The following is a 19349-nucleotide window of genomic DNA, read 5'->3' as shown; positions in this document are numbered from 1 at the left end:
CAAGTCATGCATTCTAAGCTTGTTGCCATTCACTTGCAGTCCACCCCTCTAGATCTGAAATTCCACCCTTGTCATTATCAAAGCTTTTTCCATAATGCATCTTGCAAGCTTAGCCTTTCATTTTTCACTTTTTCCATGATAAATATCATGAAAGTGCGAAGAATAGGGTTTTGTTTTCCTAAGTTCTTTCATTTAAAGTAAGTGTCATGGCATCTCCGATAGCCTGTGAAGATGTCTTCAACCCTTTGGAGTTTCCATCGCAATGTTGCAGATTCGTATTCAATGACAGAAGAGCCAGTATCTCCTTCCAACAAGAAGATGAAATACAAGTATGATAAGTATCAAAATCAAATTGCTCCTTCTCAAGTGAGCTCTCTTGTGGACGAGATTAAGGACACAGAGATTGGACATGATGATATGTTTGAGTTTCTTGAAAGGGTGGAGGGATCGCTAAGCCATGGCATGCAGTTGCTCCTAAATAGTCTTATTCATTTGGTTTCTACTTTTCTAGTGGTAGCCTTGGAGCCTTAATTTGTTCTTGCTTGTGCTACTCATTTTGACAATGGATCTAGGGCAATCAAAGATGATGATGGCAATATCATGATCCGATTGGATGCAAAAACCATCGATAAGATCTTCAAGGTTACTGCTGCCTCATTATATGTAGATATTTCCATCAAGAGTGCTTTGGATCACTACAACCAGAAGAGATCAGATTGCATAAGGCATATAAATTCAAAATGGCTTAAAACTCCTAGAACCTGTTTCTCTAGATGGCCGAAATTATATCGGTTTGATTTCATTGAGGAAGTTAGTGATATGATCACACTTATGAGTAGGATAATGGGGTTGAGACAGTCCAATGTATTTGAGATCTGTATGTATAAATACATTATAGTTATGAGGAAGCGTCAGTCTCATATCTTCTGGGGTGAAGTCATTAGTGATAACTTGTGTGAGTAGTTGTTACAAGTTTCAACCATCCTTACCTTCTACTTGAATTCCTACTTAGTGTACATAGTAGCGTCACTTAGACAATTTCCTGGTCTTTCTACCAAAGGCGACAGATCGCTGGTATTGGTATGGAAATTTTATGAACTCACTTTGAGATCCAGTAGGATTCACTATAGGAGGGTATAGGATGCCTTTGTTGGCCACTTAATGTGTATATTTGATAAAACACTCAAGAACAAAAGAGTGTCCGAGGCAACCTGGAAGAAGGTGAATGAGTATGAATGTTTGTTCCTTCAGTTCCCAATTTTCACTTACATGAGAGTCGGATGCTTTGAAGATCAGCCATACATGCTTCTTAGATATCCTATTGACAGGATCATCCTAATGGAATTGGCTAGGTAGCTGATGACAGTTCATGCAGTCCAGTTAGCTAACCATAAGCTAGGCATCAACATATCCTCTCACAATCCATTGCATAGTGGCCGATATTCCTTGACAACCTCAACAAGAGCCAAAGCAATGGAGACAAAACTTCTAGAAGTCAAGTTGAAGAAGTTAAAGACGACGAAGGATTTTGATTATGGAGGGATGAAAGACAAAATCAAAAGAGCCTTCACTCATGTTCATTGCCTCGAGGATATATGGGTTGATCTTTGTACAAAAGAAGATGTTAGGAAGATGGATTACAACAGGCTTACTCTAGAACAGATTGTAGATCTGGATCTAACCAAGATTCCAAAAGGCATGGTAGATGACGGGAAAATCCTTGACCCAGAGTATACAAACAAAGTGTTGTTGAGGCTCCTCTTCTGTCTCCCCAATGGTTGTAGAAGGAGTGTACCTCAATCTTTGATAGATTTCAGCCCATCCTTGCCAACACCAATGCTTGGCTGAAAAGCAATAGTGTTAAAACCATTAAGATCAAGGTTGGGGCGGAAAGTGATTCATCAGGACTAGTTGGGCATAGGTTTGAAGTGAAGTTCAAATCCAAAGAAGGTGCTTCTTCCTCAGGCACTAGGATCAAATTAAGAGTGAGTAGGGCTTTGGTTATCCCTCCACAAGAGGTGTCACTAAAAGGAAAGGAGAAGCCTCAAGTGTAGATTCATGTCATTGATCCTGAAGATGAACCACATGAGGAAAATGCTCCAGAATCTCATACTGTGGACTCAAAATCCCTGCATATAATTGTTCCTCAAATGTCTTTGGATGTTCCTTTGTTTCCAATAGACATTGATGTGGATTCTTTTTCTACAGTTCATATTGATCTTGTTGCACCAAGTGCATCTGTTTGCACTAATGTGTCATCATTAGTTGCAGAAACTCCTATGAATGTTTCTCATGGCGACTTAGAAAATGTTTTTGATGTAAATCCCTCATATGTTGTTCTATCTAGCATGTCTTTTCTTGAAATTGATACTTCTACTGTAAGCTTTGATAGGTTCATGACAGAAGCCAACCATGATTTGTCATCCAAGCAAACACATGTCCCTGTCTAGACTGAGGCTTCTTCTAGAATGACAACTGCGGTACAGGTAGAACCTATTTCTTCACAAACCACAGTTGTTGTTACAAATGTGAACTCATTAGATTTACCCCCATGGTTGAGTTCAATCACTCCAAAGAGGAAGAAGCATGACATTTCTCGTGATGTGTTTGACTTCCAGCAGCTTAGAAAATCCAAGCCAAAGGCTGCAAAGAAGGCCAAAGCAGTTTCACGGGTGGTTGTGGACAACAATAAGATGAAGTATGCAGAAGTGGCATAACCTCTTTTAGATAAGCCACAAGGAGAAATGTAGTTGTCTGATTACAGGTTCACAAGAGTGTAACTAGGAAAGCAAACACACGCTGGAATAATGCATGATGCTCAAGATTCGGTGGCTTCATTGGTTTAGAGTTATGATGAACTCCTAGCGAAGAAGGATGAGTTCAAGGAGAAAAATACACAACTCATCTCAGTGATCCAAAAGATCACTAATTCTTTAGAAAAGGTTGACCCCTTAGCTTCCTCCACTTTTGAGAAGTCCATCAAATAGTTAGAAAAGGCTGCTCGAAAGGCTAAAGCAATTGATTCTTGGATAGATCAATTAGTTGATCAAAGTACTCAAGTGGTGAAGAAAGCATTGCATGTGGTGAGCAATGTAAGAGCAAGAAAAATGAAGTTGAATTAGACTTTAGGAGCTTTTAGCCGAAGTCTCAAATCCACAGAAAAAGATTTGAAAATTTGGCATGAGATAGATCGGGTCAAGTTAGAAATCCTGTGCAGCAATATGGTGATACCAAACAGGGAGAGATACAACAAATTTGAGGAGGTTACGATCAATAAATCATTGGTCATTAAAGACCTTATTAAAGATGTACAGGTTACTTTTGAAATGAGCACTGAAGTGGAGCAGGATGTCATCTTTAATTTTGAGAAAATGTCGTGCAAAATCTTAAGTGAAGATAAAGAATCGCTCCTCAAAGATTTGATACTTTCTGAATTGGTGTCAAGGCTTCGTCAGGAACTGGAATCATAACAGTTTACAATGGCTTCAATCCATCGGTTTGTGAATTTCCAAGTTTTCCTTGATAAGATGCAAACTGTTCTTGAAGAACACAGAGTAGTGATAGTAAGATATTCTAATGTCATCATCAAAACTGTTGTTGCTGCGAGGAATACAACATGACCAAATCCTAATGAATTACATTAATCAATTGACAGGTTTCGAGCCTTCATGGCCAGGGGGAGAGAAGAACGAGAAGTGTCTCATGACACTAGAATTTTATTTTTGTTTTATGTGTTTTCTTTTCGACAAATTACATGTAATGCGAAAACGTGTTGTTACAAGTAATCTCATTACTTGTAATCTTGTAACTTGTAATTGCATGTAAACAAATTGCAAGTTGAATAGCAATAGGACTGTAATTTGAGTAAGTCATAGTTAGTTATAGTTGGTTGTGGAAAAAGTCTCAGTTAGACTTCTCCCACTTTTTGCTCTTAGCCCCTCACCTATATATACAGGAGGGTGCTCTATGTAATTTTTATCTTTTTAGCAAGCAAGAAAACTCTGCAGAAATTTACAGTCATAAAGACGTTGTGCTTCATACTTGTAAATTGGTTCTCAAGTATTATCAAGAAGACATTTGAGTTTCAAACTTTGTGTTGAAGTCTTGCTCTTTTATCCATTGTGTTCTTGTGTCATAGTGGTATACTTTTTTGCATTTGCTTGAGTTTCTAATGAGATTGTTGAAACGAGCTTTAATTTGGGTTCTTGTAGACTTTGCGTACAAGTATTGAGGGTTAAATTATTATAGCTAAGTGTTCATAACTGAGAGGAATTGCAAGACTTTGTGCTTGTAGTTGTTCCCATTTGTAGTAGTTTAGAAGTGCACCATATTAACAGAGTTTGTGTTGTTATATGCTGTACGTTTTTCTTATTTTAATCATTTTGGAAAGGTAGATAAAATAGTGGAAAGTAAAGACTTTGAGCTTTGTTTCTATTCTCTTGTCTCGGGGAAGTGATGGAAGACTTTGGGCTTTCAAGAAAACTTCACTTGTTTTTGTATAAGCGTCTTCGTACTTATTAAAATTCCTTAAGTTGTTGTATTTGTTTTCTTAACCGTTGTTTCTTTTCTAGGAATAGAAAAGAATATCATCTTTTTTGAAAAAAGAGAGAAGGATGTTGTCCCACCCAAGTTGGATTAGTGTTTAGTTAGTAATAGTAGAAAAGGAGGAGCCTTCCCTTAAATTAGGAGTCTCTTTAACTCACACGCTGTGGTTGAAACCACAATTTTGCACATCTTCTTAGGTGGAGAAAATTTTCAACCAAGAGGTTCTAAATAAGAAAACCATCAAGAACAGGTATCCAATCCTACAAGTAGATGAGTTACATGGTGTTCTCTACTTCTCCAAAATTGATTTAAGGTCGGGCTATAATTAGATTAGATTTAGAGAGGAGGATGTGGAGAAGACTAATTTTTGTTGTCACTTTTGGGCATTATGAGTTCTTGGTTATGCCTTTTGGCTTGACCAATGTACGAGCTACCTTCTAGTCTTGCATGAACATGGTGTTCAATAATCAGCTTCAAATGTTTGTTCTCATATTTTTTGATGACATTGATATTTAGCAAGACTTGGGAAGAGCATATGAGGTACTTGGAAGAAGTGCTAATGTAATGTGCCCAAATTAGAAATTAAGCATAATAGTAGTTTTAGAATATTTCTAATTTGGGCACATTGCAACTAAGCATCCTTGAGAGAGAATCCTTAATTGCCAAGGAGTCAAAGTGTGAGTTTCAATTAACATAGTTACTTTACCTTGGCCATGTAATCAGTTCTAAGGGTGTATATGTGGATCTAGAGAAAATTAGAACAATTGCTTATTGCCCTCTGCTTACTAATCTTTCACAATTGGAGGGCTTTTGGCCTATGTGGGTTCTATAGGAGGTTTGTGAAGGGATTCTCATAGATGGCTGCCCCGCTTACTAATTTGACAAAAAAGGGGGCTTTTGTTTCATCTACTACAGGCCAACAATGTTTTGACCAGTTCAAACAAATCAAGAGTTCATACCCATTTCTGGCAATTCCTTATTTTTCCAAGGTGCAGTTTAAATGAAGGATAAGCATCCTATTGCTTTTGAGAGAAGGAAATTGAGGGCTGCAAAGAGGAGTTATTCTGCATATGATATAGAGATGTTGGCCATCATGCATGCATTGGCCAAGTTCAGTTGTTATCTCGTGGGAGGTAAGTTCACTGCCAAAACAACCCACAATAGCCTCAAGTACTTTCTAAACAAGCAAAAAAATGGGTAAGCAAACTCCAAGCTTATGATTTTGACATTGCTTATGTCAAGGGGAAGAGGAACATTGTGGCTGATGCCTTATCCAGGAGACCACATTTATGCTCTTTGGTTTATTTATTGAAGGCTACATATTAAAAGCTTTAAATTCTTAAAAGTCTCTACATTTCATGTTTTTTTTAATTTCCCAATTCTTAGTTGAGTGTCAAGTCAAAAATCAACTAACCATGTTTGAGCTGACTCTAAGTCTTGTAGCTATGTTCAAAGTATTTTTAGTGAGTAGATGACTTGTGAATACTAACAAGACTCCAAGAATTGGAATATGTGGGTGGGACTACATTACCACGAAAATGATTAGCATGGTGTCTGTTGTGCTTTGCACACACTCCCCGTCGCCGACAGGTTCCCCCCTTTTTTGTTTTTGGTTTTCGTCTTGCCCTTGGTGTGGGATTTTGATTTCTATTCGCCATGGAGATGCAACAAGTAGTAGTATGAGGAAATGATCCTGCAAGAGAGTGAGCCTGCTCGCTTCCTTAAGTCCCGAGGAGTTCGTATCAAATGTCAGGCATGATCCCGTCCGTGACGAGAAGGTTGAATCATGAATTGTTCAAAGTGATGGGGTGCCTGTTAATTTAAGTTGTAGGGCTAGGGGGTGAATGTCAGAGAGTCTCATAATTTTAAATGTTCAAAATTCTCACAAGGGAGACTAATTTTCGCATAGGTTTGAAAATCGGCTAAATAGGCAAAAATGTTAGTTATCCATGAGATTTGCAAAAAGGCCTTCTAGGCTGAAATTAGCTTTAACTTTAAACATTTTAAAAAACTTTCCCAAAAAATGGAGAATAAGAGTAAGGTGTTAATCAAAGATGTAAATATCTTAATCGGCAATAAATCGTTTGGCCGAAATTTTTTAAAAAATCGGGAATCGGGAAAAAATTGGGAAAAAATCAGCAATAAATCGGCAAAATTATCGAACATTTGAAAATATATAATTTTTTTAAATATTCTAAAAAAACACATGTATACACTAAATTTATAGAACACAATAGCATATTACTGGTTTCCATCATATATAAATCAAAGTTTGAGACTTCAAGTCAAATACATACCATATGGCATATAGCAAAGTGATATACCAAAAAAACAAGTTCAAGTTCTAAACAGTAAATACGATTGAGTCAAATCCATATTGTAGAGCCTAGCCCACAAAACAAATCAGTGAAGTCTGAATACATATTAAGTTCATGGTTTCATATCATTGAAAACTGGAAATCATAGATTGCGTTTGCGACTAAAGCTCAAAAAACTCTGTTGCCGCTGAGTGGATGCTGAAGTAGATGGTGTTGCAGCAGCTGCTGCTGCTGCTGCAATATCCTCAACCGGTGATGAATCTGCCTCTTCTGGATCAACAAACTCATCTCCCGCCTCCTCACGTTCTGCCACCTCTGCCGCCCATTCAGTTGCCTCCCTCTCCATCTCATCTAACTGAGCATCAGTGATAAATGCATCCACATCAATATCACCAGTAGCACCATCCGGTTCAGCAATCCAATCCGCTGTGTATGGATCAATCTCATCAATGTCAAGTGCGTCATATGAATTGACCCCTTGTACCCTCTTTTCATGCAGTCGAAGGTTGTACCGCACATATACAAGGTCATTCAAATGCTTCTGAGTCAACCTATTGCGCTTTTTTGTGTGAATGGCCTCAAAGACACTCCAGTTGCGCTCACAACCAGAAGCACTACAAGGCTGAGATAATATGCGGATTGCAAGCTTTTGAAGATTAGGCGTTGTGGCACCATAATCTTCCCACCACAGATCTGCAAACATACAAATTGGCATTTATAACTTGGTAAATATTTTTATAAACTTAAAGATTGAAATAAATGGTAAAGTTAAACCGTAAAATAGATTTAAGAGCACATTTTTTTTTACCTGGCAACAGGGTGTCTCTTTTACGAATACCAATAGGTGAAGAAAACAATGGCCCATCTCCCTTCTTGTACCTCTGCAACTCATCAACAATGAGGTCTTGAATATTTTCATTAGGAACCAACCTCTGAATACATGTGTCAAGGCCAAGTTGAACCTCCTGATCTATTTTGAAACTGCGGGAGTAAAAGAACTTGGGGTTCAAATAGTAGGCAGCAGCATGGATATGTTGGTGGAGTTGTCGGTTCCACCTTCGATCAATTATGCGCCATATGGGTTCATATTTAGTCCTCTCTGACCCATACAAGTGCTGAATTGCCTCTTTGGCCTTATCCATGGCCTCATATAGATACCCTATGGGGCTTTTATCCCCATCCACCATTCGTAGAACCCTCACCAACGGTTCTGACAACTAGACATGACAAATTTAACAAAAATCAGCAATGTGTAATATTAGAAAATTTAAAAATATATCATCAATTGAAATTTGAACACTTACATTGATGATCTCCTCCATGAGTTTGGCAAATCTATCATCAAAAACGGCCTTCACGACCTTCTCTGCTTCAGGCTTCCTACAATAAGGGCTTTGCAACCATCTTTCACTCACAAACATCCTCTTCAGGTTGGGCAATGCACGTAATATGCTCTGTAAGTTGAGGAAATTCGTGGCAAAACGTGTGACTCCTGAACGCACAAGATCCTTACCATCAGTGTGTTGTCTCATAAGCTCCAAGACCCATGTGTGGTTGTAGATGTACTTTGTGATTTCCCTTCCATCTTCAACCACATTCTTCACCCAACTAAGTTTCCCTATGTCCTCGAGGAGTAAATCAAGGCAATGAGCAGCACAAGGGCTCCAAAATAATGACGGATGCCTAGCCTGTAGAAGTTTACCCGCTGCCACATATGCAGCTGCATTATCGGTCACAACCTGAACAACATTCTGCACTCCCACTTCGGTCACCACCTCATCCAACATGTTGCACAAGGTCTCTGCATTCTTCACTTGATCTGAGGCATCAATCGATTTTAAAAATACCACCTGTCCCCCTGAAGCAACTAGAAAGTTTATGAGTGTCCTATTCCTACTATCCGTCCACCCATCAGATAAAATGGTGCAGCCATTCCTTTCCCAATTCCTCCTTTGTTGTTCCACCAGCTGATGTGTGTTTTGGACCTCATCCTGCAATAATGGCCCACTCAACTCATAACGACTTGGGGACTTGAACCCCTTACCAGAAATGGTCAATCCACTGACCATTTGCTCCCAATATGGACTCTCAATAATACTAAACGGAATATTGTTGTAAATCCAAAATCTAGCCACTGCCGCTCTTGTCTGCTGATGCACTTCCTTATTCCATGAAGTACCTAACAATCCAGGTTGTGCACCAGGAGTGTTACGAGGAATGAAAAAACCAGATGTATTGCTGCCCACCCCAAAATTTTCTGACTCTGTAGAACTAATATTCCTCTCTGGGGCTGTCATTGCCTCTGCTGTCCTCTTTTTTTCTACTTTCTTTTGCTCAAATTCTGAAAGTTTTGCTTTTGCCTCCCTTTGAACCTCTTCAGGACAATTGTCACATACTGTAATATTTTGTCCACTGATCTGTGCAAGGTGAATTTTGAGTCGGTATATTCCACCGGTCATAGTTTTCCTGCAATGGTTACAAATAACCTCTCCTGCCACTGCACCTGGTGTGCCATGTTTCCACATAGGATCCCTCTTTCTACCACCACCTCTAATTGTAGAAGCCATTGTCTTTTATAAAAATTCGAAAGAAACCTAGCAAAAGAGACCAAACATGGATCAATATATGCCATTAAGAAAAAATGCTGGTCTTTCTTTAGCTGATATTGGAATGGCATGAAAAGTCTAGGTTCTACACATTACAGACATTCTGAAATATACAGTTATTGAGAAGAAACTGGCAAACAATCTGTTTTAGTTTGTTTTTAACAACAATTACAAATTTACAACATCTTCAAAAGACAATTATTCAGTATTCTTAATTTCCTGCATTTTCACGGTTCACCTTTATCCTTGGATCCTTGGTTTAGTTCTATTGCATGATTTACAAGGTTTACTGTTGTGTAATATAAAATTTTAAATCACAAACTCAAAGTTTACAGTAAATCATGTAATATAAATCGAAGCTTATGTGAAATAGGAGTTGTGTAATTCTAAATTCTAATTACTAATTACTAATTAATAAATTATAATATATTGTTTACAAGGTTTTGAACTTTTGATTGTGTTTACTGTTTACTGTTTTATTATTTTATAATATAAAATAATAAAACAGTAAACAGTAAACACAATCAAAAGTTCAAAACCTTGATTGTGTTTAGTGTTTACAACTTTACTGTTTTATCATACTGATAATTTATAATTTTATTATTATATATCATTCTAGATTTTATATTCAGAGATTGCTCTTCACACTTCACAAATTACCTATTTTTCATTTTAATTGATTGCAAACTAATATATGATAATTATTAATGATAACAGATAATAGATATATCATTTTTTTTTAAATTCTGTAAATATAGCTAAATGGTGAGCAAAATATATATATCGTAATATTTGTTGATTGCTGAATTGTTCAACTTCACAATGGCAAATCCAAACCTGGAAGTCGCGACTGTAAGGCTTTCTTGAAGGATGAAAGTTTTATCTGCTCTTCTGGTGGGTAAGGCATATATGGTCGGTGGAGCTTGGTGCTAACCGGAAGGAATTCGAAGCTGCCTTAGTCTAGTTGTTCGTTCAACCGGTTACCCACCCGTGAACTCCCCTTCATTGGCCTAACATAGAGAAGGGCCTGCTAACATTGGATCGGATCCTGCTAACAGCTGAACCCCCGGTCTATATTTACATACGTTATATCATTCAAAGAAGTCGAGCCGTTGGGGAGGAGGGAAGTCGCGGAGCCGGAAGTCGAGCCGCAGTCGCACGTTTTCGTCAGCAAAAATAAAACCCTTTTCTCATCATTTCACGCGACCCTTTTTACCTTTTAGGGTTTGCGTGCTTTTTTTTTAAACGCTTTTTGGTTTATGCCGAGTTTCCAGGATTTAATCGCGATTTTTTACGATTAAAAATCGCGATTTTTGGCGAATAAATCGCATGCGATTAAAACGGCGATTAAATCTTTTAGCCAAATGACTCGCGATAAATCGCGATTTTCACGATATTTTCACGATATTTACATCTCTGGTGTTAATACTTAAAGCTTTTTCAAAAACTTTCCCAGCTCGAAAATACGGCCTCGCATGAACTTTTCAAAGAGGCGTTTTAACTTTTAAAACTTTTCAAAAGCCTTCTCTGAGTGGAAAATGGAAATTGCAGAATAGGCAAAGCGTTTTAATTTTGTAACTTTTCAAAGTGGCCTCCCAGCTCGAAAATGAAGTATGGCGTCATTTTTATAAACTTTTCAAAAGGGGCTTTTAGCTCGAAAGTGGAGAATAGAAGGTAAAGCGTTAAAATTTAAAACAACATTTTCAAAAACTCCTCCAGACCAAATTTGCGAAAATGCTCAAGAAGTCGAAATGTTTAAGTTTGCATTTTATCTTTTCAACCCGAAAAAGACCAAATTCGCAAAAACGCTCAAGAAGTTGAAATGTTAAAGTTTGCATTTTATGTTTTCAACCCAAAAAAGACCAAATTTGCGAAAACGCTCAAGAAGCCGGAATGTTAAAGTTTGCATTTTATGTTTTCAACTCGAAAAAGATCAAATTTGCAAAAATGAGTAAGTGAAAATCTTTTTCAAAAACTTTCCCAGCCCAAAAATACGGCCTCGCGTGAACTTTTCAAAGAGGCATTTTAAACTTAAAACTTTTCAATACCCTCTTTTGGCCCGAAAATGAAAACGAGAGGTAAAGCATTTAACCTTTTAACTTTATGGCCTCTCAGCCCGAAAATGACAAGGCGTTACTTTTCAAAAGGCCTATTTAGGCCAAAAATCACGAAAAGAGGGAGGATGTTTAACTTTTTAACTTTTCAAAATGCCTTCCCAGCGGAAAATGAAGTAAGGCGCCTTTTTTGTGAAGTTTGCAAAAGGGGCTTTTAGCCCAAAAATGAAAAAAAGAGGTAAAGCGTTTTAACTTCTAAAAATTTTCAAAACGCCTCTTTGACCCAAAAATCGCGTGAGGGATGAAATGAAAAAAAAGCGTTAAACTTTCGTTTTTGCGAAAACCCTTCCATTCCGAAAACGCGAGTTGGAGAGTATGAGGTAAGGCATTAAACTTGGCGAAAAGCGCTTGTAGCCCGAAAATCGCGTGATAGGGCATTTTATAAATCTCGCACAAAGACCCTTGCAGTTTGAAGTCGTGAGGAAGGCGTTGAATTTTGCATTCACCTCCTTTGTGCCGAAATGCAAAATTGTGCGAAGAAAGGAAAGGCGTTTGACCTATAAAGATTTTGCAAAATCGCCCAAGTCTCCGAAGTTTCAGGAAATCGCACAAAGAGGGGGCATTTTTGCTATGCAATTTGCAGAAGGTTGTTTTTCGCCGAAGATCATTCTACGTTGGGCAATCCGCCAGGTATGATTCGATTCTCTCCTTTAAGTCTTTAATTTGTGCAAAATTGGTAATGATGCTGAAACAGGTGATAGAGTGGATGAATAAATGAAGTTTTGTAGGTTATGATTTTAGAAAACATCAAGCATAGCATGCAATAACAATAACCAGCTAGGGAAATTAACTGTTGAAATGAAAATTCAGACTTAGAGAAATTTTGAAAATTCAAATCTGAACTTGAGCAAAACTCTTTTCCAAGTGTGAAAGATTGGCAATCATCAAAACATTCGAACCCCGAGTCGCAAGCTAGAACATTTTCTCTTTCTGTCGTAATCGATCAGAAGTAGCATTTTTAACCCGCTCCAAGCAGCGAAATTTAAACAAAACCAACTTAACGTTCTGCTTCAAATAGCATTTAGTTTCCAAATGATCAGGCTCTATTTATTAAAATGTCATGCTTTTTCAAATTTCGGTTTTCCCATTAATCATTGATTTTTAAGTGCTAACGTTGTCCTTTGTTTTGACTAACTTGTTTTGTTGCTTTATCTCGTCTCGTAATCCATGTCCGGTTGTGCAAGATAGATGCCTAGATCGGCGGCTAAATCCTCAAAGAGACTGGGTGCAACCAGAACGTCTCGGGTTTCCAAGTTTGACATTCCCCGCAGGGGCGAGAAAATGAAGTACCAATACCAAAGGGGAGGAGTTAGGGAGTCAAAAGTCCAGAGTATATGGGAGAACATAGGTGACACAGATTTGGGCCACATAGACATCCAAGATTTCAGGAATAGGGTGTACTCTCCAAACGCCTATGGCAGGCCCAGACGGATGATGGAGAGTGGTATTGCTCAGGCAGCTTGTTTCCCTCCGGCCGTGCATAATTATGAACTAGTGGTTGAGGCTGCTAGACATTATCAGCTAGAAACCAGATTAGTGGTGCTAGAGGGGATGGTCCTAGCTGATTTCACACCTGAAGCCATTGGGGAGGGATTTGATATCCCGTTTCCAGATAATCGTATTGCTACAACTAATGATGAAGCGCAGGTCGCTTATGACATAAATCCTGCTAAATGCAAAACATTGATAAACGAAGAATGGTACAAAGAAAGAAGACCCCTAAGCATTAGGATTAGTAAGAAGACACCCATAAGTGATTTTCATAACGAGTATGGTGATATGGTCACCTTACTCAGTTGGGTCATGGAACTTCCTCAATCTAATCTTTTTGAGGAATGGATGTTCTACTTTACTGAGGAGGTCTTCGCTAGGAAGTCTAAGTTCGATTGGGCTCAGATAATCAACGACAATATCCATACACAGTTGATTGAGCTTGAAGAAAAGAAGCACTTTACCATGACTTCCTATTTGGTTTACATGTTTGCTCGACACCAGCCACTGACAGGGTTAATCAAGAAAGGTGAGATCGGGAATGAGCCAAATCAGGTGAAGGTGTACGAATGCTACCCTTAGCTGCATTACTATGACATTGCTCAAAGAGAAAATAATAACATCGCTTACGCAATTGGTCAGTATGAGCGTGTCAATAATGCCTTTACAATGTGCTTGGTGAGATTAATGCAAGGAGGATTGCATATAAGGCTCTCAGGAAATATGGTGTGTGGATTATCTAGTTTCCCAAGTTCATTTACATCAGAATAGCAGGCTTTGAGGGAACACCATTCCGGCTTCCACGCTATCCTTCAGACAAAATAGTCCCCATGGAAGTTGCAAGACAAGCACACCCAGTAGGCAGTTTCCTTAGAGATAAGAAGCAATCTGGGTTCACCTTCCCCATGATTTTGGGTACTCTTGATGTGCACTTAAAAAATTCAGTGGAAGTTGAGGAGTTGTTTGCTGAATTAGTGTCCTATGGCCTACAGGAACATTTCCCTAGGAAGTGTTTCGATCATGATAATTTGGCAAAGAGAGCTTATGGCAGGCACTACAGGGCCAAGGAGTCAATAGAGGATTATTGGAGCAACTGTTTCGATGACTTTGAGGTTCATCGGCGTGAATATTCTAGGCTAAGTGTTCAACAAATGCGGCTTTATGAGTACCGCTAGGTCCCAGATCAAGTGATCGACTATGGTAATTGCTTGCAAGTCCGAGAATTTGAGGCAGTCAAGAACCTCTTGCCAGGCATTGATTGGACTCAAGACCCAATCACAGATTTTGAGGCAGTTATGGAAGCTCCAAGGAGGTATACCGATTATTGGCTATCCCAACAAATTGAGAGATTGACCCATGAAGGGACCCGATTTACATATAATCTAATGGGTAGTCTCGATTCGCAGTCTGCGGAGGATGAAGGAACCTCAAGCGCACCAAAGGAAGAGGTTGAGAAACCTGAAAAGAAGAGGAAGAAAGCAAGAGCCAATAGAGGGACTCGAACATCAAAAAGAACAAGGAGAGAAAAGATCCCCATCAGGAGGCCGGAGGTTAGTTCATCATCCAGGGACCCCAGTTCGGAGGATGATGTGGTTGAACTTAACTATATACCCGCTCCGCCTTCACAAAGTGATATTGATGCATTCGAGGCAAATAATCTTCAGACACAAGGTAAGCAAGAAGCAGAGGTAAGGGTTGTTGGCTTTGATGAACTTGGAAATCAAGTTGAGGAGGGAGAGATTGCACCTAATCAAGAGACTGGTAAGCATGAGCTCACACAGGGAAGTAGGCATGAATTGCAATTGAATAGCGGTGGCAAGGATGACACCATTGTTGAGGGAGAACAAAAGGGGGATGAGACTCAGGAACCCGACAAAACTGAAGAGCAACCATCACAGGAGGATACCCGACAGTTGTTCAGCGAGGTAGGAGAAAACTCAGTCATGAGTAAGGGATTGGATACTACATCTATTCCTTCTATGACCGATCAATTGGAGGTAGGCAGTGAGCCAGCTGAAGCCTCCAAAGAACAGAGTGGGAATCTCGCAATTACATTTGGACAGACAATCCCTTAGGACTCGCTAGTTGCTTCTGCGCAGTGGAAAGCAGCTGTCAAACCACCAATTAACTTGGAGGATATCTTCACTCGCATAGGAGAAATAAAATCCAAACGTAAGAAAAAGCCAAAGACTTACCCTAGGATCACTAAGGATGAGCTCAGGAACCGCACGCTTCATATTGCCACCCCACCTGCAGACAAACTAGCAGATCAGATTGCTTTGGCTGATTACAATGTTGCAACCATCCCAATAGGGCACGCCACCAAAGAGTAGGGAAGGGAAGAGTTCAGAGATTCCGTGCAGAATATGCTCAGTTAGCTCGACAAAATGACCGCTGAGAGAGACATATACCGAGCTTGTGTTGAGCAAGCTGAGGGGTACATTGTTTACTTGTTGAAACCACTGCAACATGCCGTTGAGTCCCATGTTCCCCCATTGGCATTGGCACAAAAGACTACAACCGAGTTTGAAGGAGTGCGTGATACCGCCAAGGTTGTCAAGGAATGGATTCGGGACATTAAGGAAAAGGGAGAGTAGATCATTGAAGATGTGTGGGAAATGGCCCACCACCGAGAGACTATTCGCATCAAGATGTTTGAAGTGAAGAAGGAATGTTTCAAGGTCTATAAAGTGGTTGGTGTGATTCTTCCCCTCATAAGGGCTCTTTTCTAGACCCACATGCAGATTCCCGCATTGCCTACCATCCTGGATCCCTATGACATCAGCACTTTCAAGGAGTGGTACTGGACTGCCAACATGAAAAATGATACGAAAGATACCATTAATAAAGAGCAGGAGGAGTGCGAGGAAATTTTGTCAAATATGAAGGATCTCGGTGGAAAGATCCTCAGATCAATGGTCCCTGGTTGGAAGAATACTTTGTTGGATAATGAAGTTACAACCAAGGTGGGAGGATAGGTTGAGAATTGATAGGGTAGCATACTCCATAGAGGACCTGGAATTTGCCTGTAGGCTGCATGCAGACATATTAAGTTTTGAGGCTCATCGGTCTGACAGAAGGATGGATTGAAGCATGTAGATAGCCACCTAGAGGGTATGCAATACAAAATGCGCCACCCCCCTATGCCCCCAAGCATGGTGCGGTTCCAACTATGCATAAGATTTCAGGACTTCATTCGAGCAGAGCATGCAGCGGGTTGGGACATCTGGAAAGAGTACTTGCACGACAAAGTTGAATTTTTGGAAAAAGGGTCCACAACAGGGAAAGAAAAAAGTGCTTTCCTAAAGTATATGTTTCTTTTAAATCTTAAAGTGCACTTTTCAGACATAAAGTTGTTTCCTAACTACCAAAGCTATTATAAATTTTGAGCTCCGTGTATGTGCACTTTTTGGAGCAGCTTTATTTGGTAGTTATTGATTACCTTTTTGGTAGTTATTGATTCCCCTTTTGGTTGTTGTTGATATTTTGCCTCCCATTTATGGGCATGGGCAGTTTTGATTAGAGGATGAATCTGGCCCACTTGTCTAAGTTTAATCTTGGCCATTCATCCATTTTGAGAACTTTATATAAAGGAATTAGTTTCTCCTTTATTTCAAGCAGAAAGTTAAAGATTGTTGCAAAAACTTTGGCAAAATATATATAGAATTTAATGGATGTTAAACATGTGTCTTTTTTACTATGAGTGCATGGTCCTCTTCTCCATCTATTTTATATTTCTGCAACTGTATTTACTTTTCAGATAGTTTGTTTATGCATGTATTTGATGGAAATCTTGGTTCATACCATTAGGAAATAGTTGATTATTATTCCCTCTGCATGGTTAGTCTGAGCCCAATTTTATGCTAAGTTCGGTTATTAGATTTGAATGAATGGGTGTAAGAGTCCAGCATTTGTATTTAGTAGCTTGAAAATTCAGAATTCCTAGATGATTGCACTGGTTTTTACCTAGTTGTGCTAATTAGCTGACAAAGTAATTTCTAGTTATTTTAAGATTTCCGTCTATGTGTTCAAATATGTTGTCTTAGTTTAATCAAGCTAGCTGTTCTTATTACTCTTTATCCTTATTCCCCTTTTTCCCCCTTTTTTTATTACAAAGAAGCCCGCAAGTCAAGGTGAAGTAGCATCAATCAAAAGCAAATCAGATGAAATGGGACTGTAAGATTTTAGGGAACTTGTGCAAAACCAATTCCATCTAACCATAAGTTTCCTTTGTGTTTCCAGCAAAACACATCAACTGCTGAGCTATCCTATAGTCAAGACTTGACAACTGAAACCTTGAGGTCATCCTCATTGATCGATTTAAAACAACACTAGGGATTTCCTTATCTCAAGAGAGGATAGGATACTTAGCATTCTATTCTGTGTTGGCCGAACGAAGTCGTAGCAATGCGATTTTACCCACGTCAACAGTGTCCATCCACCTTAAAAGTCAGTGGATCCTTTTGTCCTCATTCTATTCTCTGAAGAGACAACTCCTTGACTACTTTTTTGTAAATTGGAGCATCGTTAATTTCTTAATTAAAGGTATTTTAACACGTTTTTCAGCTCCTCTATTTCAAATTTGATTCCACCTTCTCTTGATCTAGCCTTTTAGGGAAGGAGGTGTAGGCGGGAGAACTTCTTTGGCAAGACTTACATAATCTTATGGGGTTGTCTTGGATGGGTTTGTGGTTTACATATTTGGTTTCTTCCTCAGGTTATGTTATTAAGATGGGGGAGGTGGGGTGCAAAATTTTCTAACATCCTATTGGAATGAAAATGTATCTTAATTAAATTCTCTAAATATGTGGGATACCTTCACACTTCATTATTGTAGACATGTTGAACTTTCTTATTGTTAGGGTTCAGTACAAATTGAGTGAATATTTGATGTGCTTGTAGGGGTTGTGAAGAAGGCCTTTCTGAGGAAAACATAGGCTAGGTTGTTTGGTTTGCCACACTTGTTGTGGTCCTTGCCAAGATTGTTACCATGGTTGATTAGAAGCTTGCCATTTCTAGCTTGATACGAGCTGATTGTATAGTTGGAAATTATTCTCCTATTGTTGTGGCAGTAGTTTCCATCCTTATTGATATGGCCATGGTTTTGGAGAGGGAGAGAGGGTTACATTTGAGTACCCCAATAAGGATTAAAATATTGATGATCAGTAGACACACTGTGATATTGAGGCCTTTGTTGTCATGGCCTCCTTTGAGAAACAAAGTAAATCTGATTCTCATGTTCATAACTCTTAGAAACAACTACTTGTGTATAGTCACCATCCTTATCCTTGATGATGGAAAGCCTTATTTTGTTGTATTGATAATGACCATGAGGGTGCTTCTTTCTATGTGTGGCACAATAGAAGCCCAAATGTCTAATCTCAGCTTTTTTTATTGCTCCTAGATATTTTGTCTCTTGGCAGGTGGATGCTTGCTATTCCTTGGCCTTTGTAGCCATTGATCTGAGTTGTTCTGTTGTTCTTACACAACTTGCATATCTAAAATTCTCAAGATCTTGGAACATTATTAGTTTATTTATAAGTTCAAAGTTCAAACTATCTTCAATTTTGTAGTTTAAACTTTAATCAACTATGTTTTGGCATCATATTGTTTTATCTTTGAACAAGCTAATGTCAATATGCCATACATGATCAGATTTTATGTGCGTGTATGATTAAATATAGGATTGTGGACAACCGGGATTCACAATTGGAGAAAGGCGGCGTTTCTCAACTATATTGTCACAGTAAGTTATCATTTTATTCGCAGATTGAAATGTTTTCTTTTCTTTTTATTCCTTTCTTGTTTCCATTTTAAAGATTTGTTGACATTCATGAATTCTTGAAAGGAGCTCAAGTAGAGAAAGTTGCTGAATCCTAAAGAAAACTTTAGTATCTTGTAGATAAAATAAATGGGACTTGCTGAGAGAAAATACAGGGCAATGTGATTTAAAGGACTCACATACAAAATTTATGAGCCTCCTATCTGTGGTGGTTAAAAATTGACTGGTTATTCTGATATTCTAAGCACACAAATAAGACAAGTTGAAAAGATTTATTATAAAAACCAAATTAATACAACCTTATTTCCTCGTGCAAAGGGAAATTGCCCCTGATTTCGTTTTTAGTGCAGAAAATATCTCTTCATTTGTTGGTTGGGAGATCCACTTAGGTTTTAAATATATGCTTTCTTTCCATCCCCCACTATCTTGTAGTTTTGTATGAATTTGTCTGAAGACTCAGGTGGTGTCTTCTAGTTGAGTTATATGGTAGTCT

The 19349-nt window shown here is 38.7% G+C and overlaps 1 protein-coding gene across 2 annotated transcripts in view; it reads left to right on the top strand.

The window, feature by feature from the left end:
* The window catches only part of LOC131035736 (DNA-(apurinic or apyrimidinic site) endonuclease), a 242315-nt gene that overhangs the window by 184200 nt on the left and 38766 nt on the right, over nt 1–19349 (top strand). For both annotated transcript variants that reach the window (XM_057967472.2, XM_057967471.2), the window contains exon 6: nt 18759–18820. In XM_057967472.2, the coding sequence (XP_057823455.1) occupies nt 18759–18820 (62 nt within the window). The remainder of the gene's footprint in view (nt 1–18758; nt 18821–19349) is intronic.

This window comes from Cryptomeria japonica, chromosome 3 (genome assembly GCF_030272615.1).
Source record: "Cryptomeria japonica chromosome 3, Sugi_1.0, whole genome shotgun sequence".
NCBI lineage: Eukaryota > Viridiplantae > Streptophyta > Pinopsida > Cupressales > Cupressaceae > Cryptomeria > Cryptomeria japonica.
This window is presented reverse-complemented; position numbering and strand designations above follow the sequence as displayed.